This window comes from Eretmochelys imbricata, chromosome 16, assembly GCF_965152235.1.
Source record: "Eretmochelys imbricata isolate rEreImb1 chromosome 16, rEreImb1.hap1, whole genome shotgun sequence".
NCBI classification, from domain to species: Eukaryota; Metazoa; Chordata; order Testudines; family Cheloniidae; genus Eretmochelys; species Eretmochelys imbricata.
In genome coordinates this window covers 13,368,994-13,396,893 of record NC_135587.1, presented here as the reverse complement: position 1 = coordinate 13,396,893, position 27,900 = coordinate 13,368,994, and the positions used below count along the sequence as shown (strand labels likewise).

General features: G+C 43.0%; 1 protein-coding gene across 1 annotated transcript in view; it reads left to right on the top strand.

The window, feature by feature from the left end:
* MEGF9 (multiple EGF like domains 9) overlaps window positions 1–27,900 on the top strand; it is a 75,773-nt gene that overhangs the window by 22,831 nt on the left and 25,042 nt on the right. Inside the window, exon 2 of the mRNA XM_077836248.1 lies at window positions 21,725–21,926. Within this exon, the coding sequence (XP_077692374.1) occupies window positions 21,725–21,926 (202 nt within the window). The remainder of the gene's footprint in view (window positions 1–21,724; window positions 21,927–27,900) is intronic.

Sequence of the window (27,900 nt, the reverse complement as noted above, 5' to 3'; positions counted from 1 at the left end):
CCCACTTACACCAGGACTAAATTTGGCTCCACGAACTTAGGCACTAAATGCTAAAGACTCTGTATAACATGCTTTCCTGTGATCACAGATGCCTCTGGAGGAAAGAGTTTGGAAAGACACATTCTCTTCCTTCCAGCAAAGTATTTTTAAGTAAGTTTAATTATATGAGACAAATGCGCAGTCCGTGTACATTGTCTGTAGCTAGGCTGAGTGTTTCTTCTCCAGCCACGCAAAGTACCTCATCTGTAGCCAGCTCATTTTTCCATGTCAGGGAGGAAACCTGGCCTAATGGGTAAAATGCTGGGAGCCAAAAGCATGGGTTTGATTTCCCCCCGCTGCCATAGGCAAGCTGTATGTGACCTTTAGGACGTCATTTGGGTTCAAATTTAAACAAAAAAGATCTCTGAGACCTGGGACTGATTCTCTCTCCCCACCCCCACCCCACCCCCCGTGGCACCCCCCCCCCAGTAGTGCTGAGGTTTGGACCTTAATCTTTTGGTGTGGACCTTAATCTGTTGGTGCCTCAGTTTTGCCAACTGGTTTCCCACCTCACCAGGGTCTGGGGATAGTGAATTCACTGGTACCCTTTGAAATCCTGACGTGGGAGGTGCTATGAAAACCATACTGTGAATTCTGTGTTTGTGCAAAGATCCCAGCTCCCTATCACAACGATCAAGAGGTGGGATTGCAGCTGCACCTTTAGGGAGAACTGTAGGTATCCATCTCTTTGCACAAGGTTTTCCATGTGTTTTTGGCATCGTGCAAGTAGGAGATTCTCCCTCCCACCCCAATATTAATTTCATAAAATGAAGGAGGGGTAGAGAGCAAATCCTTTTGGACAGAAGATTGCTTTCCTTAACTGCTATGGTGGCCCTATCCTGATCCTACTGAATTTGATGGCAAAGCAGCTTTTCTTGTATAATTTTAAGCAAGATCGTTATGCAGACAAATCCCAGGGAATGTAGTCTCCTTGCAGATTGAACGCCATCCAGATCAGTCACTAGCTAGGTCCTTAAGAGGGTCTGGCTGGATGTTCACTCTGTATCCTCTACCAGTGATCTTATCATACCACCAAAGATTTTGGCGCTCAAGAGATTGACAGCTGTGCAGTGGCATTCCTGGATAAATGCACAGCTTAATTTTAAGCAAGAGAGAGAGACAAATCACCTTGGTTGCTTAGTTTCCATGGATGCAGAGAAGCAATGGCATATCAGCACATCTTGAAGTCACTGTGTGAAATCCTGGTCCCAGTGAAGTGAATGGGGGTTTTGCCATCTGCTTCAGAATAGGACCAGTTTTTTACCCATTAACTTTAATGGAGCAGGATCTGCCCTCTAGGTACTGTATTGTTGAGGACACAGATACATAAATTTGCACAACCAAAAGCCAGGGCAATATTCTGCTTTGACGTAAAGTGTACCTTAATGTACAAACATAACTAATCTAATGAAGCTCCTGCAGTGTGAGCCAATTACATGGGTTTAAAACTGATTTAATTGCATTGATAGTGTATCTAAAAAAACAAAAACAAATATTACGTCTTGTTACTGCCCTTTTGGTGCTGGTGACATAAATACAGCACCTCCTTGCCAAAAATGTCATGTGAGGTGCTACACTTAGTTACAAAAGTCTCTTCAGTTAAGATCTGTTCCTCTCCCGACCTCCAAAGCAATGCAGCATATTTTGTCCATTTTTAATGCATCTTTTGCAAATGGTTTGTCTTGGTGGCACAAACTTCTGCAAAACAAGTTCAAGGAGGAAAAGCACTTTCTGGGATCAGGTATGGTGTTGTGTAAGAAAGGGGTGAATGATTAATCTGGTGACATTCTATATTCCATGCCCCCCTCCTTGCATGTGTACGGTGATTTTTGCTGTATGTCTGTTATCCTGTCATTTTCTGATATTAGAATTCCATGTAAAACCAGGAGAAGAGAGGCTACCAGATTTGGGCTACATTGAAATTTCAGCCCTTGTATAGCTGCATCAAGACAATCCTCTTGATTGACCACTGCAGCAGGATTTCCACCAGTAGTTTACCAGCTGGTGCAAAGCCCTGGGATAGATACAGTTTATGTTGATGCAATGCTATGTGCACTGGTGCAGTTTATCCTGGTTTCAAACTATTAAATTGCATGACTGTAAATTGCATTGAACTGGTGAAAAATCAGGTCTCTGTTAGTGATTTGAATTGGTACAGCTGTGCAAAATGGCAGAAATCCCAGGGTAGACAAAGCCTTTGTTCTTCAAGTCTGGATGAACCAGTTATGCTGAAGTGAGTTACACGGATAAAAGAATCCTTAATTATCTCAGCCAAAGCTGTTGAGGAGCAATGAAGCTGGCAGCCCACAAACAGAAGGGTGAACACTTATACTGGGAGCCAGCATGAGTGAAAGAGCTTTTCATCCAGCTAAGTGACATCACTGCCTCTTCATTTAGCGCTAAGGTGTGTGGGTGGGTTGTGGGGTATGGGAAGGGAGGGAGGAGAGGATTCCTGGATAAGCCAATTGAAGTAGCAGCTGGAGGTTCCAACAGAGGTGTCACCTGATCTGATAAGAACATCCTAGCAAGGGGGATGGTGCGCGGGAACCTGAAACAATACAAGGGAGCTGAGAACAAAGCCAGACTATGTAGCATTTGTTCTCTCTAACGCACCTCCAATGCGTAAGAATCATCCCATAAGCTTTCCACCTACTTAGATTCTGATGTGGCCCTTACCACTGCTATAGCCAAGCACCTCCCATGTAGATTTATCTTCACAGCACCCCGATGAGCTAAGGAAGTATCATCCCCCTATATTATAGATGGGTAAATGAGGTGCAGGGCTGATTAAGTGACTTTCCCAGGGTCACACTGTGATCTGTGGCAGAGTCAGGAATTGACCCCAGTGATTTCCCAGTCTAGTGCCTTAACAGCAAGCCCATCTGTCCTCCCTAGAACTGGTTGAATTCATATTTGTTACAAATTTAGCCCTCCCTCCCCCCCATTTGTGAATCAATCCTGCTTCTACAAATGTATTTATCTGTAAATATTCACTAAATAGTTTATACCAGCAAAATTCAGCCTGTAGGTTGTTAGTGAATTCCATTGGCCAGCTGAAAGGTGTGTGATTGGTCACCTAAATCGCATGGTAATTTTTTCTTGTCCCTGATTTGAATGACGAACTTTTTAAATAGGTAAATAAGGGCTAGCAAGTAACACACTTTCTGATATGAACTTTTGGCCAGGTAATCATTTGGCCTTGTCTACACCAGTGCTCACTTCTTCAAGAAAGAAGTGCTGGGGCTCAAGTAATAACACTGCTTGTATCAATTGTATTGTCAGTGTGGGACATTGTGGGATGGCTTCTGAAAGTCAGTAATGGTCAACATAAGCAACACAGTGTCTGCACTGACACTGTGTTGATTAATGACATCAACTGTGACTCTATGCCTCTTAGGGAAGTGGTGTTACTATCTCGGCATAAAGAGGTACTGACGTTAGTGGGAGTCAAATTTAAGTGAAGGCGTTTCCACTGCTGGGTCATCGCAGGGCAGCATAGTATAGACCATATAACATAGACGAGGGCTGAAACACTGCAGCTGAAGTGGCATAGCTGTGCCAGTGTAGCGTTTAAAGTGTAGCTACACCCATGGCTGGAATCAGTCTTGCTCACCTGTGTGTTAGTGTTGTTAAAATAGGTATTAAAATTATAAGAATGTGCTTAGTGTTTAGACTGTACTGAATGCTTGTAAGTTGCTGCATGCATGTAATCTCACTTACAACGTCTGTATCCCACATGTAAGGTAGTATTTAAGCATTTGTATTATAAACCTCTGTGACTGTGTAAATCACCAAATAGGAGAGAGACATTAAGTAAAGTGCTGACCTCCAACAGAAGGTGTTCATCCTGGCCAAAAAAGAAGGCCCATCAACACCAGATGAATTTATTGTGGAATGTTAAAGAGGACAAAAGACTTTGTTGATTGCTCACCAGATGAGTCATGCAAGTGAATTCCTCCCATCAGCTGGGTTTGCAGCTTGAAGAACCAGGGTGAAAGGGAATAAAAATTCCTAACAAGAAGGAACAGTATCTCTATGCTGCTTGAGCTCTGGAGGGCAAGGTTTTTTAGGCATAAACAAGAGGTACCCAACTGTTTAGCTTGGGTTAGCCCTAAAGGACATATAGAGCTTGCTTATTGTAGAAGCTTCTATTTTCTTTTGAATTTAAGATTGTAACTTTTGTGTGTATCTTTACCGGCTTTAAACTTGTAAATAGTTTTCTTGTTTCCTTTTCCTTTTAATAAATCTGTGTATAGTTTAATGTAGGATTGACTACAAGTGTTGTCTTTGGTGTTAGATCTAAAGTGTGATTGACCTAGGGTAAGCGGCTGTCCTTTGGGACTGGGAGTAGCCTGAATATTGCTGTAACTCTTGGTGTAAGGGACCACCTCTCACAAAGGCAGGCTATGACTACACTAGATAGATGACAGCTGTAGCACTGGTAGTGGAGACGCTCTAAGCCGATGGGAGAGAGCTCTCCCATTGACTTAATCCACCCTCAACAAGCGACAGTAGTTCTGTTGGTGGGAGAAGCTGTCCTGCTGACATAGCCTTCTTCACTCCGGTGCTTAGGTTGGTGTAATTTACGTTGCTCAGGGGCGTGGCTTATTCACATCCCTCAGCAACATATGTTACACCAACCTCAGCATCGTTCTTCAAGTGTGGTGTCCAAATCTGGACACACTACTCCTGCTGAGGCCTCACCAGTGCTGACTAGAATGGGACAGTTACCTCCCATGTCTCTGATACTCTTGTTAATACGTCCCAGAATATTAGCCTTTTTTGCAACTGCATCACATTGTTGATTAATAATCAATCTGAGATCCACTATAACTGCAGATTTTTTCTACAGTACTACTGCCTCATTAGTCATTCCCCTCTAGTATTTGTGCATTTGATTTCCCTCCCTCACTTCCTTAGTGAACTACTTTGCATTTGTCTTTATTGAATTGTTCATCTTGTTGATTTCAGACCAGTTCTCCAATTTGTCAAGCTCACTTTGAATTCTAATCTTGCCTTCCAAGGTGCTAGCAGCCCCTCCCAGATTGATGTCAACCACAGATTTTATAAGCGTACTCTCCACTCCATTATCCGAGTCATTAATGAAAATATTGAACAGTGCAGGACCCCACTAAATACATCCTCACAGTTTGACAGCGAACCATTGATAACTACTCTTTGAACCAGTTGTGCACCCAACTTACAGTAATTTCTCTAGTTTGCTTATGAAACTGTCATGTGGGACTGTGTCAAAAGCCTTATTAAAATCAAGATAAATCACATCTACTGCTTCCCCCTGCCATCCCCCATTCATTAGGCCAGTGACCCTGAAGGACATAAATCCACACCATGTAGAGGTCAAGCACAGGAGTTTATTACGTACAGCGCTGATGGAGTGTCACCTTGCTTATTAGGCTCAGAGACACTGTCAGTCAATTGATTACAAGGGAATATATGGATTTTCCATGGGCAGGGGAAAGTGACAGGGTAGGCAGTCCCACGCCCCTGGATAGGTCTAGCAGCAAGACATGATAGCACAGTAGCAATGGTCAAAGGTTACATAATGTCTGTGCCCATGGTCTCAAGTTGACAAATTAACATTTAACATTTAATTAGTACTTTAATAAATATATTAGTATAAAGTATATATTTTGAATTCTGATTTGGGGTCCATAAGAATGAAGTAGTTCCTTTGATTGTCCAACAAATACATATTTAGGGGTAAAAGAAAAGAAACAGTGAAAATATGTGGCAATAAAGATTCTTTCAGGTTGTTCATTTGTGTTTTAAGGCAGGCATTGGTCCCTGGGAAAGGGAGGTGGGAGGAGACCATATCTTATACTGACATGCTTGAACCTTTCATAAACTCAAGGTTGGATGTGTGGGAAGAACATCACCCTACAGAAGAAACTAACACAACAGAACAGGGCTTCTTTGTTCTATTTGCAACTTTGAATAAGACACAATTATTGCCCCCAACATCTGGCGTTTTGCTGACCAGGCATATCTCAGCAAAAGCAAGGTTATCTTTTGGTTATTCTGCTTTCTCTTAGCTAATCACTATTTGCTAGGCCTCTGACCTCTTGACCAAACTCTGGACTTTGGGCCTGTACACAAATCCATACACCAGGTTATTACATCAGCAATGGATTTTAACCCTTCAGGCCCTGTCAAAGAAGGTTGGTCTGCAAATTAGGTTGGTCTGAAATGATTTATTCTTGACAAATCCATGTTGGCTATAGTAATTTTGTCACTCTGTTATCTGGTAGGTGCTTACAAACTGATTGTGTAATGATTTGTTTTAGTATTTTTCCAGGTATTGAAGTTAAGCTGATTAGTCAGTGATTCTCCAGGTGCTTTGTCTCCCTCGCTCCACCTCCTCTTTTTTTTTTTTTTAACATAGATACTCTGTTTGCCCTACTCCCAGTTGACCTCATCTGTATTCCTTGAGTTCTCGAAGATAATTGCTAGTAGTCCTGAGATTTGCTTCAGCTAGTTCCTTAAGTACCCTAGGGTGAATTTAACCAGGCCCTGCTGACTTGAATACATCTAATTTATCTAAATATTCTTTAACCTGTTCTATCCCTATTCTCATTTGTTTTCCTTCCCCAGTCATAGAATCATAGAATATCAGGGTTCGAAGGACCTCAGCAGGTCATCTAGTCCAACCCCCTGCTCAAAGCAGGACCAGTCCCCAACTAAATCATCCCAGCCAGGGCTTTGTCAAGCCTGACCTTGAAAACCTCTAAGGAAGGAGATTCCACCATCTCCCTAGGGAACCCATTCCAGTGCTTCACCACCCTCCTAGTGAAAAAGTTTTCCCTAACATCCAACCTAAACTTCCCCCATTGCAACTTGAGACCATTCCTCCTTGTTCTGTCATCTGCTACCACTGAGAACAGTCTAGATCCATCCTCTTTGGAACCCCCTTTCAGGTAGTTGAAAGCAGCTATCAAATTCCCCCTCCCCCATTCTTCTCTTCTGCAGACTAAACAATCCCAGTTCTCTCAGCCTCTCCTAATAAGTCATGTGCTCCAGCCCCCCCCAATTATTTTTCTTGCCCTCCACTGGACTCTTTCCAGTTTTTCCACATCCTTCTTGTAGTGTGGGGCCCAAAACTGGACACAGTACTCCAGATGAGACCTCACCAATGTCGAATAGAGGGGAACGATCACGTCCCTCGATCTGCTGGCTATGCCCCTACATATACATCCCAAAATGCCATTGGCCTTCTTGGCAACAAGGGCACACTGTTGACTCATATCCAGCTTCTCATCCACTGTAACCCCCATGTCCTTTTCTGCAGAACTGCTGCCTAGCCATTCGGTCCCTAGTCTGTAGCGGTGCATGGGAGTCTTCCGTCCTAAGTGCAGGACTCTGCACTTTTCCTTGTTGAACCTCATCAGATTTCTTGTTAATATTGTATTAAGCCTCTAGTCACCATTAACCCTTTTAGCAAAGGCTGAAGCAAAATATGCATTAAACACTTCAGCCTTCTTGATACCATCAGTTATTAGCTCTCCTTTCCCTGCTAAGTAGTGGACCTACACTTTCCTTTGTCTTTCTCTTGCCACTAAGGTATTTATAGAGCCTCTCTTATTGCTTTTTATGTCCCTACAACTCATTTTGTGCCTTAACCATTCTGATTTTTGTCCCTACATGCTTGTGCTGTTCTTTTGCACTCTTCCTTAGCAACTCATCCGTGTTTCCACTTTTTGTAGGATTCCTTTTTGATTTTCAGGTCATTAAAGAGTTCCTGATGCAGCCATGTTGCTCTTATTATTCTTTCTGTCTTTCCTTTGCATCAGAATAGTTTGCTGTTGTGCCTTAAATATTGTCTCTCTGAGAAACTGCCAGCTCTCCTGAACTCCTTTATCCCTTAAATTTTCTCCCCACATCACCTAACCTACCAGTTCTGAGTGTGCTGAGTCTGTTTTCTTTGAAGTCTGTTGTCTTTAGTCTGCTGCTCTCTATTCTGTTCCTTAGAATTGTGAAATGTGTCCTTTCATGGTCTATGGGCCAAATGTGCCTCTGGTGTAACTCCACTGACTTCAGTGTACCAGGGATAGATAGTATGGTCCTATGTATTTTCCTAGAGGCTACTTTTGTAAGGTCATTCTCACCCTATGATGAAATTAATTCTTTTCCTGGTGTTCACCAGTGTGAACATTAACTGCAGTGGAATCACTCCTGATTTACCCAACTGTTGGTGAGAAGAAAATCGGGTCTGTTCTCTTTATGAAGGCAGTTTGAACGTGTAGCTTTCCATAGTCAACTTCTACTTAGTGATTCAGCTTTTGCCTTACTGTTGAGGTTCCACTTGAGTTGGTAACTTAACCACATATATATTTTTTCTACTCAGTCTCCAAGTGGTCCCAGACAAGGAATTAAGAAAGGAACCCTTTTCTCCTTCCCAAAAGAACTCTCTGCTAACCCTTCTGATAAGGCAGGTTCAAGAACCAGACATCCTGATTCTTTTCTCACTCATGGGTGTAATTCCACTGAAGTCAATGAAATAAATGAGAGGAGGATTCAGCTGTCTTGTTTGGTGTTTATCAGACTATTAAAAGACCTTGGTCTCATGGTTTAGGAGCACATAAGCCCCTTGTTGATGGGTTCTGCTTACAGGGCAGGCTTTTGAAGAGGCTTATTTTTAAAATTGCATTTGCTCTTTCAAGATCAGCACGGAGAAGATGGCTGATGAGTGGAAGATAATAACTAAGTGCCTGGTCTGCATTGTCTGTTCAAGGTGTTATGAGAACAGAGTGCTCAGATTTCTTTCCTCTTCTCCGGGAATCAAACGGAGCATGGCTTGTCTGAGACCTGATGGCCATAGGAAATCTCTCCAGCTGCGCTTTTCTGGATTAGTTAAAACAAGGCCTGAGGCTACCATGTGAACCAAGGGATTGGTAAAATCTGCCTTGGCCCAGGAGAGAAGTTGGCTTCTTTAATGTTGACATTGTTGCTGTTAATCTTCACATGGTGAATTTAGCGCCAGCCTATTTGAAATCCTGATGTGAAAGGTGCTAGACTGGCTGCCTTGGAGATCCAAGTCCTCCTTTTGACTATAGAACAGGTATAGCATAAGCAGCAGGGATACAAACTTCCCTACATTGTCCTACCAATATGCACAAATCCTAACCTGCGGGGACCACTCTAAGAGCTAGGAGGGAGGCTACGCCTACTGCCAGTTCATTCCTTAGCCCTCTGCTGGGGTTGCTGGTGAGTATCCTGACTAGTGCTACTTGTGGTAGTTTCTATGATGTGGACTTCTCTCCATGGGAAGCTAGACTAAGATCAAACTCATTTCAGCAAACAGCCATCAGATGGTTTCCCCTTTTGGCGACTGTTGACGTGGACTGGATTTGAACCAGAAAACTAAGGATAAATTCATACTTGTAACTCCATTGACTTCAGGGATTGATTTCTGCAGCCAGTTCTTAACCCTGAGAAATCCAGCCCCTCAGTCACTAACCTTTTAAACTTTTTTTTTAAGGTTTGGGATACAACTTTGGGGCTCTAAAGGGACCTGGAAATCAGCTGATCCTATGAGATTGCTACCATTTGGGCCCAAAAATCTCATGAATGAGACATGCCTACACAAACACCAGGCCCTTGCCCTGGCTCAGTGTTGGACCGAGATCCTGTCTGTCAAGGGAGTCCATTGTTGGGCTTTGTCTAGACTAGGTTTTAGAAGGTGTTAGCTAACACATGTTAACAACCTAGTGTGGACAAGGCAGTGTTCCTTTAACACATTCCAAATCCTTGTCTAGGCAAGGCAGATGTTATGTGAAGGGATGTTACCAATATACATCTCCACATCTTCACTTAATTGCAGAAGATGGGGCAAACAGAAGAATGTTTTGAATAACAGCCCCAGAACCTAATTTGAGCTCCATTCTCATTTTGCCCATATAAGTCTCAAATTTTCTCCCTATTTATCCATGCACAAAATTTATAGCCCAAGTGCAAATGATTGAGGGATTATTCTTACTCCAGCTTTTTGCAGCTCATTTAAAGCCGCTGTGTGAATTAACACATTCTTTCATGAGCTACAATTCCCCAAAGCACCAAGGAAAGTTTGTGATTCTAATTATTTTGCTTTAAGCAAAGTACACAGAGACGTTAATGATTATATTCCATATTATTCATGTAATTTTTTTATTTCCCTCTCTCTTTAGGACGTGGTACATAGATATTAAAATTGAAGTACGCTAATAAATTTTCAGGCCTGCTACTTAAGAGGTGCCTTGATCCTGTATCAAAAGAATGTTGCTGACATGATGATTATATTTCTTGAGGGGTATCAGACGATTGCTTACAAATGTACTCCCAGTTTGAACTTCCAGTAGGCTGGGAGTCTGGGGGTTGCCTAGTGCTATTTTGGAGTTGTTTGCCAGCATTCCATTTAATCCTTGTCTCATATTGTTTATCTATAAACTTGAAGCATTCAGTTAGCTTTGTCACAGCCTGGGTGGTTTAAAAGTATGGAAATTTTAAATAGAACGGACTGAATATTTATATGGTTACAGACGGCCATGAAAACGTTGCATTTTCCTACCAATCGGCAAAAGTGAAATGCCAGCAGACTTTTAAAATGAATTAAAAGGAAAGGATGGATTTTTAACTGTGGATTCTTCAATCCTTGAGCATTTCTTTCGCTCTCTTTGGTATTTCTAAAACTGCATGTATTCTAGACCTCTTAGGGCCCAATTCTTATTTATATTAAGGCCCTTGCACATAGTGTAAAGCATCCAGTGGTCTTGTCTACGTGGGAAAACTTCCCAGCAGAGCTATAGTGGGATAGCTATTCCGCTACTGGTATAAATCCCCATGCGGACACCCTATTCCAGAATGAAAGTGGTTTTTATTCTGTAATATTTACTCTACTTTGGAGTGATCAGAATCAGTTTCATTCTGGAATAGTGTGTCCACATTGGACACCAGTATAGCTATAGCAGAAGAGCAATTCCAATATAGCTATGCTGGGAAATCTCCCCATGTAGATAAGCCCTTAGTGTTAAAGAATGGGCCAATTAAAATGTTTTACAAACATTAACCCCAGCCTAGTGTGGTAGGTAAGTTATTTTAACCTATTTTACAGATGGTGAAACTGAGGCATAGAGAGTTCACAGAGCATGTCAATTAGTAACCTACTTGGCAAGCCAGAGGTCCCAGTTCTGCCAGGTTAGAGACCTTTCCCTCCCCTGCTTTCTGAATCATTAGATAATATTTCTTCCCCACTTTGTAAGAACTAGGTATTATTTTTTTCTGCAGTTGTGCACATGAAATAGACCCATGTCCGCTATAGTCTCCTTGTACTTCTGTATGCTATAAAATCTCTTGTGCATTGTGCATGCCAGTGCTTAGAAATTTTGCACACTATGAATAGTGTTCATGATTTAAACTCTTTTAGAACGTTCCTGGCAAGTAAGTTCTAAATATTCTAGTTCACACATATAGCTTTTGTTTTCCCATTTGTGACTATTTCACCCATTTAAAAACTGTTCGTTCATTGTTTAAATTGGTGGTTCTCAACTGTGGTCCCCACCACTTCAGGGAAAGCCCCTGGTGCGCCGGGCCGGTTTGTTTACCTGCCGCGTCCGCAGGTTTGGCCAATTGCGGCTCCCACTGGCTGCAGTTCGCCGCTCCAGGTCAGTGGGGGCTGCAGGAAGCGCAGTCAGCACATCCCTCAGCCCGTGCTGCTTCCCACAGCCCCCATTGGCCTGGAGCAGCGAACTGCGGCCAGTGGAAGTCGCAATTGGCTGAAACTGTGGACACGGCAGGTAAACAAGCCGGCCCGGCGCGCCAGGGGCTTTCCCTGAACAAGCGGTGGATCACAGTTGAGAACCACTGGTTTAAATGGTCTGTATGAAAAAGAAATGGCTAAAATGTGCACTTCTGTACACTTTGAACAGGGATCTCTTCTGTACACTTTGAACATCACGAGTCAGAAAGGAAGTGAAAAATTAATTCAGTCTTCTACTTGACTGAACTGTTTTATAGGTGATTCACAAATGAAAAATGTGGATCATGCTATTAAATCTGGCAGCATGTACGATTGGTGTCTGCCTCCCGTAACTGAAAGGCAAATCATCAGTTGGGGCAGGAGGAAGGTGCTATAGGGTAGTCAGCAGTCCCTTCCATGGCTGCTTAGTTCAGGTCAGGATAGAGAGACCTTGTAAGATGACACTAGGTTGCACAGGCTATTAATTGGAGAACTACAGGGTCTGTGAGTAGTAGGTCTACACTGCAATAAAGCACCTCCGGCTGCTGACTTGGGTTTGAGCTGCGGGGATATAGAATTGCAGTTTAGACATTCAGGTTCGGGCTGGAGCCTGGGTTCTTGGACCCTCCCCCTTCACGGATTCCTGGAGCGCAGGTACCAGCCTGAGCCTGAGTGTCTACACTGCAGTTTTATAGTTCTGCAGCCCAAGCCCTGTGAGCCCAAGTCAGCTGACATGGGCCAGCCGTGGGTGTTGTATTGCAGGGTAGACAAACCTAGAGTGTCCAGAAGCTTCAGTAAAGCATCCCCTTGCAGCCAGATCCTGTCTCCCTACTACATTACAGGCATCATTGGAGCTCCTAGTTAGAATTTTCATACCTGGTTCCCTAGTCATCTTTCAGTCTTTCCAGACACTTTGATGCCTTGATGGCAATACACTCCTCTCCCTCCGCCTCCCCCCACAAAAGGGGGTTGGCCCATAGATGCCCCTTGCTGTTGCGTGATAAACACCCATTTTTTCATGTTCTGTGTGTATATAAATCTCCTCACTGTATTTTCCACTGAATGCATCCGGTGAAGTGAGCTGTAGCTCACAAAAGCTTATGCTCAAATAAATTGCTTAGTCTCTAAGGTGCCACAAGTCCTCCTTTTTCTTATTGCTCAGTAAGAGTCTTGTCAGTCACTTGTGTCTTTTGTATTAGTTGAGGGCCTGATCTTGCTCAATCTCTCAAAGTTTTGAGACTAGATTTCCCTTCCCATTTTTCCTCGTGTGGGGTCAAGTCAAAGACCTTGCGAAGCTTAAGATAGAAGCAGGTAGGTAGGAGCAGAAAGAACCTGTCCTCTGTATACCAGTATCTCCTTTGGCTTTTGATTACATCTTTACTTACTGGCTTTACTCATTAAGGTCTTATTTCATAAGAAGGAAGCTGGAAAACTTCACCCTAGAGTTAAATAATTTGAAGTGAACAAATTATATTAACACATTTAGCTTCTCTTGTTTGATGGATATCCCTCAAATCATCATTTATTCAAATTTATTCAAATGTAGACACATATTTATTTGAATTTTTTACTCTTTGGGTGGATGTTAAAAATTCAATATGTTGCTTAGGGTGAGATTGGTTGGCTAAGTCACAAGGTATTGTTTCTGGTTCTGGATTGGATGGGTGCACTTCAGACACCTGGAATACAAACGTAACATTCTGTTTCAGTGCATTCCAGCCTGCATGGATTTGAAATGTGCTTTCTGCAAACATTTGTGCTAGAGAGCCTCTATCACTCCAATGTTCCCAGAAAGTCAGCACTAAAGGGGCAGGAGTATGGCCCATAATTGTTCATTTAAGAAACTCAGTTGATTATTTGCAGGACATTTTGCTGTATTTACCAAGCTGTAGTGTGACCACACAGCTTTAGCTCACCACTAAAACATATGCTGGGTGTCTTCCCTGCTTGACTGTGGCACGGTCCTAGTTCTCTTCCTCTGAGAAGCACCCCAGCTGCCCTCTCTAAAAGCCCAACTCTACAGAGGAAAGGAGAGTTTTATTCCAGATCTGATTCATTGTCAGAAGTGACCCTGAGCAAGCGAAAGACTGTCCTCTTACATCAAAACTATGGTGAGGTGGGATTTGGGCCATCTGTCCTGACCCCTAATAGACTACAGACAACCAATTCCTCTGCCACAGGTACTGTGCTGGGCTACTGTAGATAGCGGGGGGCATGCCAGAAACGAAGCCAGGGAAGAGAAGGTGTAGGATAATGGCAGATACCCATTCTGGCTTGTGCAAGCCATAGGCAGCATTGGGGGGCGCTACTGTAACTTAAAGCTGCTGCTGGGGCTGCTCTGAGTTACTCCAAAAACTGTTCCGGACCCTGCAGCAGCCCAAAATTGGGAGGGCATGAAGGTAGCTTAAAACTCCCCCACCTACATAAGAATGTCCATACTGGGTCAGACCAAAGGTCCATCTAGCCCAGTATCCTGTCTGCCGACAGCGGCCAACACCAGGTGCCCCAGAGGGAGTGAACCTAACAGGCAATAATCAAGTGATCTCTCTCCTGCCATCCATCTCCACCCTCTGACAAACAGGGGCTAGGGACACCATTCCTTACCCATCCTGGCTAATAGCCATTAATGGACTTAACCTCCATGAATTTATCCAGTTCTCTTTTAAACTGTGTTATAGTCCTAGCCTTCACAACCTCCTCAGGCAAGGAGTTCCACAGGTTGACTGCGCTGAGTGAAGAAGAACTTCCTTTTTTTGTTTTAAACCTGCTGCTCATTAACTTCAATTGGTGGCCCCTAGTTCTTATATTATGGAACCAAGTAAATAACTTTTCCTTATTCACTTTCTCCACACCACTCATTATTTTATCTACCTCTATCATATCCCCCCTTAGTCTTCTCTTTTCCAAGCTGAAAAGTCCGAGCCTCTTTAATCTCTCCTCATATGGGACCCATAATTGTGGCTGTTGCATGAAGCGTTATTTGTGAGCAGACAGCCATGGAAAGAAAGAAGTAGTCATGAAAGCCTCATCTGTGTCTGATCACTGTTACATAGAATGTGCCTGTGATTTTTCAGGGTTTCTAACTGTTTCGGCAGCAGAAAGTGCACAGGAAACAGATCTGAGCCTGGCTGAAGTAGGTTCTGTAACAGCTACTTCAGTGCCTCCCCAGACTGCTTTCGTTCAACAAGATCACAGAAATAGCCACCAGGCTTGCTGCTAGGAGAGCTTGAACGTTGGTTTTCCCAGGTTGGGAACAAAAAGCTGCTGCATACTCTCCTTTGTTTTGGATTATTGCTGCATTTTCCACCCTGTCAAGTAACTGGTGTAAGCAGATCCTAGCCTGTGTATTCCATATCAAGCCCGTTGTCTGAATCCTTGCCGTCTGGAATCTTTTACTTGACTTAGCGGAACAGTGTTTGTTTCATGGTCAAAGACCTGCTAACATAAGGGCTGAGATTTAATGATGCAGGAGGTCAGACTAGAGGATCTGGTGGTTCCTTCTGGCCTTTAAACTCCATGCTTTCAGGAAGCTTACCAATCATGAGACCATCATTGTGTCTTCAGTGTACAGACAACAGCCACACCATGAGGGAGGCTTGATTATTTTTTTTTTTTTTTTTGTAGTAGGCAGTGTTGCAAAAATCAACCAAAAATCAGTTTCTCATTCTAACTGGGCAGCAAGGGCATTTTTATTTTTCTTCAGTGTGGGAGAACTGTAGAGGAAAACACTGCACGTAGTATTCATCGATCTTGAGAAGGTTTGATGGAGTGTATAGACCCCATGCTGAAGATGAAGGTGCCACAGAAGCCCTGGGGGCAAGGCTAGCCATGCCATGCCCTGCCCTGCCCTGTCAATCATGTATGGTAGGGAGGAGGCCATTGAAAGGGAAGAAAATACAGGCAGCTGTAGGGGGAGGAGCATGATTGCCCTAAGTGGGAAACTGCTGGAGTGACTCTGGAAGCCACCGGGGGATCTCACACCCAGGAGACTGTCATCCCAAACCTATGGGGAATGCAGCGAACTCTCGGGCTAAGCCAGACAGAGTAAGCCTGACTCAGTAGCCCAGCTGGAGGGAGTTCTTAAAACCCAGTACGTGGGAACTATATCCCTGGCAGCACTGTGGACCTTCCACTCCCTGCCCCCTGAAAAGCAGGTACCCTTGAGTGTGTTGGGGTATTTACGTCTCCTTTTGATTCCCCGACTCAGAGAGACTTAAGAAGGCCTACAAGGGGCAGGGCCCTCTTCTAAGCATTAAGGGACTGGAACTGGGCGGGGCCACATTCTTCCGCCATCTGATAGAAAAACTTCAGGGGACTCCTTTACAGAAGGCTTATGACCATTTTCTGAGAGAAGTCGTCTAGTGTATGGGAGTGAAACAGATGCCAGAAGCCTGTCAGACTTGTCCAGCCACTTATGAGGATGCTGTTTCAGAAGGCCTTGCTGGAGAAAGTGAACCGTTTCTAGTAAGAGTTGGAATGCAACAAAGCTTGGCACTAGGCCCCTTTTTGTTCATGTTGGTGCTCGACGCTCTTACAGAAAACATCTAGAGTGGCACCCTGGTGAGTGCTTTTTGCAGGGGATGTAGTGCTCGTGGGGGAAACCAAAGAGGAAGTGGGAAGAAGATTTAAAGAGTTGGGAGGTGTATACTTGAAAGAAATGGCATGAAAATCAGCAGAACTAAAACAATATATGGTCTGTTGATTCAATAATACACTGCAGGAAGATGAGACTGTAAGTCTGGGTGGCCAGCCTCTACTAAAGGTACAGAAGTTCAAGTACCTAGGTTTCATAGAACAGGATAATGGTGAACTTGGTGACTAACTTCTAAGCAGAACAGGAGAGGCTTGGACTAAATGGATAGAAGTGAGTGCAGTGATAGGTATTCTCCTATTGCAGATCAAATTGAACAGTAAGATCTACAAGATAGAAATTAGATCTGCAGTGTTATATGGCTCTGAATGCTGGACACTGAGGAAGAGACAGGAACAGATCTCAAATACGGTGAAAATGAAAATGTTAAGACAGATGCTTGGAGTTACTGGGATGGATCATGTTCAGAATGAATGAAATAAGGGAAGTGTGTAGGTGCTACCAATTATAGAAAAGCCGAGATAATCCAGGCTTAGATGCTTTGGGCATATGAAAAGAGTATCAGAAGAACATATAGGAAACAGGATGTTAAATTTTAAAAGTGGAGAGTAAGAGAATGGTTGGAAGATCCAAAGCTAGATTAATGGATATCGTACAAAAAGAATTAGCTCTGAGGAACTGTTTTAAAACAGACTGGAATGGAGAAGGACTTAGAGCTCTGACCCCACATAGATGGGACCAAGGCTAGATGAAGATTTTTTTTTTTTAAGATAATAAACTCTTTGGGACATTGCTTCCTATATCTTTGTATATCTAGAGTATGTTAGGCACTCTTGCAATATAGATGATGATCCAATTAACTGGCCTCAGTCAGGGGCTGGATAGGACCAAAGATTTCTCTTTTAGATGGCTTAACTTCTCTGATCAGGGACGAAAGATGCAGTGTGTCTGAATATAGCCTATCTTCTATTAATTTTTCCATAGCTAACTTTTTCTCAAGATTTATAGGCTCTCAAAAGGGAATCTGTTACCTCAGTGATGAGATGAGTGGGAAATAAATTCTTCCTGTTCGTGTTTGAGATACCACATTGCGTGTGGCACTCTGTCCTTCTCTAAGGGTGGGTGGGCCACAGATAAAAGTTCATGAGCCTGCTACAGTGTGGTGTGACATCAATTAACGGTCTTTTCAGAATCTTAGGGTAATTAACTTCTAAAGTAATAACAACGAGGAGTCCTTGTGGCACCTTAGAGACTAACAAATTTATTTGGGCATAAGCTTTCGTGGGCTAGAACCCACTTCATCAGATGCATGGAGTGGAAAATACAGGAGCAGGTATAAATACATGAAAAGGGAGTTGCCTTACCAAGTGTGAGGTCAGTCTAACGAGACAATTCAATTAACAGTAGGATAGCAAGGGAGGAAAAATAACTTTTGTAGTGGTAATGAGAGGTAGGTAATGGTAGGTAGTCACCTACTACAAGACAGGCCCAACAAAGAAAGTCACAGAACACCAGAAAGGACGAAAGAAAGAGAGTCCCATATGTTGAAGAGGCTAATCTTGTGACCTATTGACTGTCACTTATGGCACACCGACACCATGATGATGGGCATGGTTGAGAACCAGAATGGTTGAGAACTTTGCTGGTATAATGGTATAATGGAGTGAATAATTCACAACATAACCTCTTATCCTTCAAGTTCTTGTGGACCGGCAGATGCTGCTACTGGCTTCTGCGGCTATTGGTTCACCCTCATTCAGTTGGGCACCGCATGTGCATAGCTGAGTAGGACTCCGTGAAGGTGCTTTGTGAAGGTGCAGTCTGTGTGCCTGAAGTTGCAGGATTGGGGTCTAATAAATTCTATGGATACATTAACTTTTCTTTTTCACTTATGGAACATCTGCTATTGTATTGTGACTCTCGCTAGAATTTATTCAACATTGTTAATTTTGGTTTTGCTGTTGTTGTTTTTTAACAGTGGAGAGTGCGGGGCTTGTGAATGGAGCTGGGTGAAATTTTGATGAAAGACTGCAAAAATCCCATAGTCCGCTTTGAACATCTCAGCCAAAGTCTTTACTATTCTTTCTATCGTTTTGAAAGCTATGTTAAGACATAGAACATTGTAGATGCTGCAGATGTAAAATATAATCCAAAGCATGACTTATATTTGGTTTCCTCCAGCTGCAGTACTTGAGATCTCATCTATCTAATGTACTTACATGACCTCCCCCGTTACTATAGTGTCTGAGCACTGCACAATCTTAGTATATTTACCTTCACAACTCCCCTGTTAATTTCTCTGTGCCTCTCCGCTAAGGCTGGCAGGGCAGTGCTCTTAGCCCTAAGTGCCTTGATCAGGCAGGAAGTTTTTGTAACAGAGCCAGAAACTGCACCTGAGTTTCCCGAGTTCCAGACTAGCACCGTAACCATTAGACTTCCCCTTCCTCTCACGAAACTCTGAAAGTTTGAACCACTTCACTGCTCATTTGAATGAATTAGGCTGGATTTGGCTAGTCGTTTGGGCCAGTGTTGCTTTTCCGCACCTTTTTGCTAGATAGATTATCTGAGCTCTGCAACCCTCCCCCCCCCCCCCCAAAAAAAAAGGTCTCTTGAGAGGATATAGTCCAATTCTCCTTTTTACTCTGGAGAAACTATAGTGATGTCAGTTGAGTTGCAATTAGAAGAGAAGTTGGCCTGTAATAGCCATGGCTTTCCCTGTAGAACTGGTGGATTATCAACGAGCAGCAGAAAGCTATCGCAGACATTTCTGCAGTGTTACGTTGACTCTAGCCTTGTAAAATAAGAACGAGCAATGATTTATGTTATGCTGCGACTGCAGCAATAAGATCTTCTGAATATGGAGCAATATGTAATAGTTGTCTCTCTTCTCCACCACTTTCATAGCCCTCTTAGCATCTAGGAACACTGTTCAATTAGTTAGAACATCATCTTTTTTATCAAATTTGTTATGACTAATTACTTTTAAAAACTCATTGTATGGAATGTAATTAATGTGTTTCATAGTTTGATTTAGAAACTGAAAAGGGACCGCTTATTCCAGTGGCTGCCCATGACCTGTGCTCATTGGTAGAAGTCAAAGTGCCAAAATCAATGAGGCCACACCGGTATAACTGAGATGGGAATTTGTGCTTGTGATGGGAAGTGGATGTTTACCTGTATAACTACAGGTCTCCAGGTTTTCCTTTCAGTAATCAGTTCTGATCCAAGAAAATACAGGCCCAGTTCTAATCTCACTTACACAGGGGTAAATGCAGAATAACTATTGATGTTAGTGGAGTTACTCCAGATTTATGTTGGCATGAATGAGATAAAATTTTTCATCTCTTAATCTGGTGCAAAACTGATCTGTGCATCTGATGGATTGATTTACTGTAAAAACAACAAACCTGGTATCACTCTAAATATTGAGCTGCATGACGTTTAACTGTCTGGATATTTGATTCTTAGGAAGTTCCCAGTACTTTCCCATTCAACCCTTTATGAGAAGAAGGCTTCCAGCATTCCTTTCACCTTTTTTCATTATTTAATTCCAGAACTAATTTGGCATAATCTTAAAAAGAATGTTTTAAATGTATGTAACCAGTTGGGAAGTTGATTTATAATCTCTTCCTCCACTCCAAGTTCTACAAGCAAATATACCAAGAATAGCCATCATGAAATGAGTAAATTAATCTGACGAATGGATAAATGTACTTTCTCTCTGGGATGCCGGTATTTCTAAAGGCAGTTTTGAGATCCTCGGTAAGGTTCCAGTTCAACAAAACATTTAAATACATTCTGAAATCTGTCCATGTTCAGACCAACACTTAAGCATGTGCCTAAAGCTAAACGTGTTCAAGTCTCCTTGTCTTCAGTGAAACTTAAACAGGTGCATAAAATTAGGCATATGATTAAGTGCTTTGCTCAGTAGGGACGGACTGCTGGATAGGGACGTAAGTGTACACTATAATTGTGAAGTACGAATATTGAAATATTTTATTAATTTTAGGCCCTCCAGTGCTCCAGTAGGCAAAACTCCAGTAGGCTTCAGTGGGTGACTCCTGGGGGTAAAGTGTGTGAGATTGGGTTCTTGATTGTAAATTCCTCTGGTTAGTGGCTATGGCAACTGCCTCCATGTGTACAGCGCCATGGACCCTGGCTGCTCTCGGTAAATAATAATCAGTGTTGCGTAACTCCCTTGAAGCCTGTTTTCCATGTCAGACATGAACCTTATTCAAAATTCAGTCTTGGTAGATAAATACTTTAAATTATTAAGAGCCCAATATTTTCCAGTAAAGAAAGGAAGCTGTAACTAATAATGTCAATTTCTAGTTTGCTGGGGAGAAATTCTAATTTTATTTTAAACACTTCAGTTTATGTAGACTGAGAACTTGTGGTCTGATCTTTTGCCTCTGCCCTTTGAGGGCTGGATTCGGTAAACCTTCCAAATGAAGAACTTCCATGGAAGTTGGTTGGAGGGGGGTGCGTGGCTGCATGGCTCTTCAGATAAGATGATAGCCCTGTGGTGACTCTAGTGGAGTTCTGCCTGCCAACAGCAAGGCTGAAATTGCTTCGTTCTGTTTTAGGTAATGAGAGGAAGGATTTTCTTGTGGTTAAGGCAGTGGACTGGGACTTGGCGGGTCTGGGTTCAGTTCCTAGCTCTGCCACAGATTTCCTGTATGACCCTGGGCAAGTCATTTTAGGGCAAGATTTTCAGATGTTCAGCATCCACACTCAGAGGCACATTTTCAGAAGAGATTGGTGCCTCTTTTGTAGGCACTAGCATCATGGCTAGATTTTGAAACCTGGGCAATATCCACAGCTGCTGTTGTGCCATTTGCGATCAGCACTCAAAAGTGCTCAGCACTCGATGTATTGAGCTTTTTTGAAAATCTGGCCCTTCACCTCGCTCTCTGTGCAGTTTCTCATCTGTAAAGAGGGGATAATAATACCGCCTTAGCTCACTGGAGTGTGATGAAGATAAATCCATGAATTGTGAGGTGCTCTAATGCTGTGGAGCTGAAGGCTATATAAGCAGATAGCGATGTTGCCAGATGTTGCAGTTGTATCATGAGTCTTGTGATATTTGGTGTCTTTTTGAAAGCCCCAGCTCCTTGAGTCATGTGATTATGGGATAGTCTCAACTTTTTTTTTAAAGTAAGTTTTGAGGCCCTGACTGATCATCTTTGACTGGGGTTGGCAACGCTGTTTCAAAGCTACACACACACAAAGAGCACACAAGCCTGATTGCCCCAAATATGCTCCTGGAAATTTTTGCATGTTTACAGAGAGTTTTTTCGCCAATGTTTATATACTTCATTTTATGACTTGAGCATGTTAATTTCAGTTTCTTTTTTCTTTTGCAGACTATCTGTGTAACTGCAGTGCTCTTGGGAGTGCAAGTGTGAATGAGTGCAATACTTCAACGGGACAGTGCGAGTGTCACAAAGGCTACACTGGTCTGCGGTGTGAAAACTGCGAGGAAGGATATCTCCTGAACCAAACCAGTGGGCTCTGCCTTCCGTGTGACTGCAGTTCCAAAGGCTCTGTCAACTCCCTTTGTGACAAGTAAGTAACATGACATTTCAATAAGCCTCCCTAGGGATTGTGTGCCATGTTTTGTAATTTGGGTGTATTTTGAGATCCAGGGTGTATTTTGAGGCTCAGGTGTGGGATCTTCTCACATAGTGTGGAGTGTGTGTGTGTGTGTGTGTATGTATAAGCTGGTCTTATAAAAACTAATGAAGCATATGCTGCCCCTCCTTTTAAAGATCAGATTATAAAAATATCCATAGCTGTAGCAAAAAACCTAGCAATTCACAAGGGAGTTAACTTCCGTTTCTGAGCTGAATGTATGCTGCTACAGAATTTTGCCTGTAATTCCCTGTGCATCTCTCCTCTCACAAGATTTCCTTTATTTACCAGGGAAGAGTGGGTGGAGGCGTGCATTGGGGTGTTGGGAGAGGTCACTTTCAAAGGTTATTTCTTGCATCAGAGGCTGGGATCTCAAACAGAGCTTTGACTTTCTTTCTCTGAGCATCACAAAAGAAATAGTTGAGTGAGAGACTGTAACGGGGCCTTACTTCTTCCTTTGTTGGATGCACTGCTGCCTCAGTTTCCCTCTTTTCCTAGTCAGATCTCCACAACTGGTGCTTTTGAATTACCCTCTTCTGAGGTCTGGTTTATTTACATAAAATAACCATTTAACTCAGAGCTAGAATCTCCCAGCCTTCTCTAGACTCACCATTTCATTACTCTCCTCATAGGCTCAGCACAGGGGTTATTCATGGAAGTAAGTACTGTAAACTCTCTGAGGCAAGGACCATTGTTTTGTAGTGTGTTTGTACAGCACCTAGTACAGTGTGGTCCTGGTCTGTGCCTGGGGCTCTTAGGCACTACAGCAATGTAAATAAAAAGAAAAATAATGCAGCCTACATTTTCCAGGGTTTTTAGGTGCTCAGCTTGTGAAATCTCAAATGGGCCTGATTCTCAGAGGGTGGATTGAAAATCTGGCCCTTTTAAGGCATCTCAGGTTGGACACCCAGAAATTAAGGCATCCTGTATCACTAGTCACTTTTGAAAACTTAGGCCTATGCTGGTAGCTAAGTGTTTAAACTGAGAGTAATAGGACCTGATCCTGTAACTGATTATTTGTTAATGATTGCTGAGTGATTAAATTCTTCTGGGATTACGTGCAGGCGAGTGACGTTGATAACAGCTGTAGAAAGTACACAGTGTAGCTCACTGTTCTGTCAGCAGCTTTCGAAACTCGAATTGCTTGCCACTGCAGGTGAAATGAATAAATAACTGGATTAAAAATAAACCTCTCTCTTTTCTGCTGTGTCCAATTTGTCTCTCTTCCCCCCCCCCCCCCCCGAATCAGGGCGCATTTTCCTGGGTCTGTTTGGTGCAATGTGACAGCTCTGCTGAGAAATCCTGGGCCAAATCTCATGCACTTCCCTGATTTCAGCATGACTCCTCACATAAGTAAGGCAATCAGATCTGGCCTTTTATTTGGAAACACAAGGGGTGAGAATGTACCAGCTCCTCTTCAGTGAGGGAATTAAGGACACACATGGTTGAGAAAGAAAGGAAATGCAATAATAAAAGCTGGCTGGATAGTGGGCAATTTAGGGATGTAACTGCTTGTCTTTGCCAAAAGTCATGGGTCACCTTCAGGAAGGAATGTGGGGGAAATGTTTGTGTTAGAAGGTGACTCCGCAGTGAGTCATTGGAGGTCTAGCAGCCTTAAGAACAAAGCCTCTTTTGCAGTGCCCATATAATTGCTGTGTTGTAATTGGTTGTTCAGTAGGATTCTAGTCACTCTATCTGGGGTATTTCATGCAGCTTGGGAGCCCCCTAGAACCACATAAAATCCACTGTTTCAACTTGCAAGGGGTAGGACAAGCCTTTTCTTTGGCCTTGGACTCATGTGGTTTTCTAACAACTGAGTGTGGGGTTTGTAAAAAGCCCAGGCTCAAAACAAGATGCTGTCAAAGCTAGCCGTGGTCCTGAGCGGCAAATGGTCGCACTGGCTCTCTTGCAGGCTGTGAAATTGCTTGCAGGCTCCTGAAGTGGAGAGGGGTGTTGGATTGTTTGGCCCATTGTAGAGACGAGAGCCTGCTGTAAAGTTTACATCCAGATCAGAACTTCACCAAAGGTTTTTGATCTGGACCCACCTCTAGGCAAAGTGGCTGAATGGTTTCTTGTTTCTGTGTGAAACCAGAATCTGTCCCAGACTGACTCAGACATAGGTTTACTGACTGGCTTAAAGTTTAGGCTGAATTTTGCATTTTAAAATGAGAACCCAGAATCAGGCGAGTTCAGGGGTCTATTAATACAGTTGAGCAGAATTCTAGAGTGCACTGTCCTACCCTAAGGAAAGCATAAAGGGTACTGCTAGTAACTGCTGAATTCTCCTTCTGTTAAGGATGCATCAGATACTTGATATTATTTGCTGAAGTTGTTCCTTCCTGTGTTTGTAGCACATAACAGCTAGTCTCACTTCTTGTGAAATATACCTCAGCTCTCACAATCCCTGTGCAGAAAAAGCTCTGCAGCTAAGGGTGTCCTATTGAGTCAAAAGCTGTTTACTAAAAGTTTTGGAGGTAGTTTTGTGGACTGAAGTAACAGCTCCCGTTTGCTTTCATTCCATTCCACAGCCTGCCTACCCTAAATATTTTTACACTTCACTACAGATGCACACTGTCATCTTTTTCTGCTGCCAGTCTTCACTCTCGCCTGATGCTCCCTGCAGTCCAGCAGTGTGTATTTTACACCAAGCAAAAGAAGCAACTCCCTCCCTCAACTCCAAGAGCGGTTTCAGCTTGGCAGTTTCATTACTTTATATTAGATTTTAAGGTGAATCAAGTCTCATGCTTCAGGGTGGGAGCTGATTGCGACGGGTCATGAAGGAATTCCCCCCCCCCCCCCATGAGTAGCATTGCATGACTGTCTAGATGATTTGAAGGATTTTTTTTTCTTACTGTAAAGGATTGTGCTGTTACACCTAGGAGACTTGGCTTGATGGTCCAATGATCTGATCTAGTAGAGCAAATCAGATGCCTAAAAGGGGAACTCTGTCACAGTGGGTATTATCCATCTGGAGTCTGTGCTGGCTTCCACGCTAATAGACACTAACAGAGGCTTCCTGGCAGTGGAAACTCAACCAGTGACATGGTAAGCAGCTGCAACCTCCCCTTCACTGGCAGCCCACAGGAGGCAAATGGTGCTGGCTGGGGACGGTGTGCGGCTAGGACTGCAAGGAGGTGCTTTGAGTCAGTGCACACTGCTGTTGCTTCCACTGGCAGATTTCCTGTGGAAGAATTCCAGGCCCATCACTGACTAGTATGGAGCAGCTACACACTGAACTCTGAATATAATGTCATGCCCTAATTTCACAAGAATAAGATCAGCCTTTCTTTGCAATGTAAACCCTGTGCAGTTTTAAGGCTTAATTCAGTCCCTCGGTGCATGGGACTCCATTGGCTTCGGAGGGAGTTCTGCTTGCTAAGCTGTTGCAGTTTCAACCCTTGCATCAGATGGTTTTCCCCCTCCATTTTATTTACACCAGCTAAGAGTCAAAGGAAAAACAGACCCTGATTTCTCTTATTTGAATTACTTCAGTCAAATAATCATGCAGGGTAAAGTTCATGCAGCAGAAAGGTCAGAACTGCTGATAGGGCCCAGACTGGAACCTTGAATCTCAGCCCCGTATTTGAGTAGCTGGGTTGAGGAAGGTGCCTTGGAGTCAGAGGCTGGGGAGGTACCATGAAGGAAATGGGAAGTATCTGCAAGGGAGTGAGTCAGCGGAGAGGAGGGTGTGTTCCAGAGCTTCCTGTGGGATCAGCAGGAAGGGCAGCGAAGGGCAGCCTCTCCTGGAATTAATGTAACAGGGAAGGTTTGATTTAATTTTACCTCATTGACCGTTCTTGCAGCCAGGGCTTGCAGGCAGAAGTAACATAAGAATGGCCATACTGAGTCAGACCGAAGGTCCATCTAGCTCAGTCCTGTCTTCCAACAGTGGCCAGTGCCAGGTGCCCCAGAGGGGATGAACAGAACAGGTAATCATCAAGTGATCCATCCCCTGTCACTCATTCCCTGCTTCTGGCAAACAGAGGCTAGGAACACCATCCCTGCCCATCCTGGCTAATAGCCATTGATGGACCTATCCTCCATGAATTTATCTAGTTCTTTTTTGAGTCCTGTTATAGTCTTGGCCTAGCAAAGAGTTCCACAGGTTGATTGTGCATTGTATGAAGAAATACTTCCTTTTGTTTGTTTTAAATCTGTTGCCTATTAATTTCATTTGGTGACCCCTAGTTCTTGTGTTATGAGAACGAGTAAATAACGCTTCCTCATTTACTTTTGCCACACCAGTCATGCTTTTATAGACCTTTTTCATATCCCCTGAGTCATCTCTTTTCCAAGCTGATTTATTGGTAAAGTACTGATCTCTCACCAAAACCAGTGCAGGTAACATGCAAGATCTTCCCAACCATAAGAATATCTAGTGCTGTATAGTACCTTCCTTCCTGGGATTTCAAAATTAGAGCATGTCAAAAACATTTTTCCAATGGAATGTCTTTTCATTGGAAAACTGTTTTGTCGAAATGGAAATTCTTTCTGGGGGGAACAGGTTGATTTTGACAAGATTTCATTTTGAAAATAAAAATTGGGGGAAAGTGTTTCAATAAGGTTCCAACTTTGCATTTTGAAATCTATTTCAAATCTTACAAAGTATAATATAAAATCAAGTCAAAATAGAAATGCGAAAAATGTTGACCCATAACAATTTTTTTCCAAAAGCTTTGGTTTACAGGAAATTTCCATAATTTGGGGGGAGTGGAAGGTTGTTTCTGATTTGAAATGAAAACAAATGTTGAAATGTCAGACTCTCCTGTGGAATGGTAATTCAAAGGTGTGACCACCCCTACTCAAAATTCTTCAGAAAGGTCAGATGAGTATTATCCTCTTGGGGGAAGCTGAGGACCAGAGTAGTCAAGGGCAGGTTCTGATATCCTGAAACTCAGGTTGAATAGGACCTTATCTCACAAATACAGCATATAAATCAGTGGGCAAGGCAACTTGTGGAGAAAGATGTTTCCCAGCCTGGTTGTGGATATCAGGATCTTTTCCCAAAGATCAGGTTATGAATCACCCTCGTGAGCAGTCCGACTGGAGTGAATGGGCATACTCAGGTGAATGTGAGTGAGGGGTTCACTCCACAGTCTGGCCTTGAGTCACGCGCCTAGCTTCACACATCAGTCAGTTGGCATAGGAGCTCATCTTTCCCCACTCCCAGCCCTCCAGTTTTAACCACTATACCTTATAAAATAGAATCGTCCAGGAAGCGTTATTGGGAATTTAGGGAAAGATTCCCAAAGGCACTAAGGGGAGTTATGTGGGATTTTAACATCTACCTGCCCATTGTAATTTGGAAAATCTTTCCCTTAATTCCACCTGGACAGAATTTGGGATGCTGTGGAATTCCACAGCTTTTTGAAGAGGGAACAAAAAGCAAAAGTAGGCGAAAATGAGGTGGGTTGGGGGGGAAGTGAGATAATGCTATGAATACAAAGCTGCTCTCTGTTTCTAATTCCACACCCAGTGCGTTTTGCCACAGACAGAAATGACCTCCAGGTATTCAAAAAAAAAAAAAAAAAAAAAAAAAAGTAGGTCAGTTGTCTGTTGCAGAACTAGGAACATCAATATTGCCACAAGATGGGCAGACTCATGCACAGCGATGAGAGTGTTTTTCGTTTCCCATTTAATTGTTGCACACAAAGTGCCAAATACTCTACTGCATTCACAGGAGTTAAAACGGGTTAATACGGCTTGTACGTTGCAAACATATTGCACTAGATCCTTATGGATAGTTGACTGTGGGACAGGAGGGGAAATGTATTTGGGACTTTCATGTTGGATTGCTGAGCTGGTACTTTGTGTAATTTTGTTATTTATTATCTGTACTGCGGTAGCACCTAGAGCTTTCACTCAGGATTGGGCCCCCATTGTGCTATGCATTACAGGAGTGGGTGGG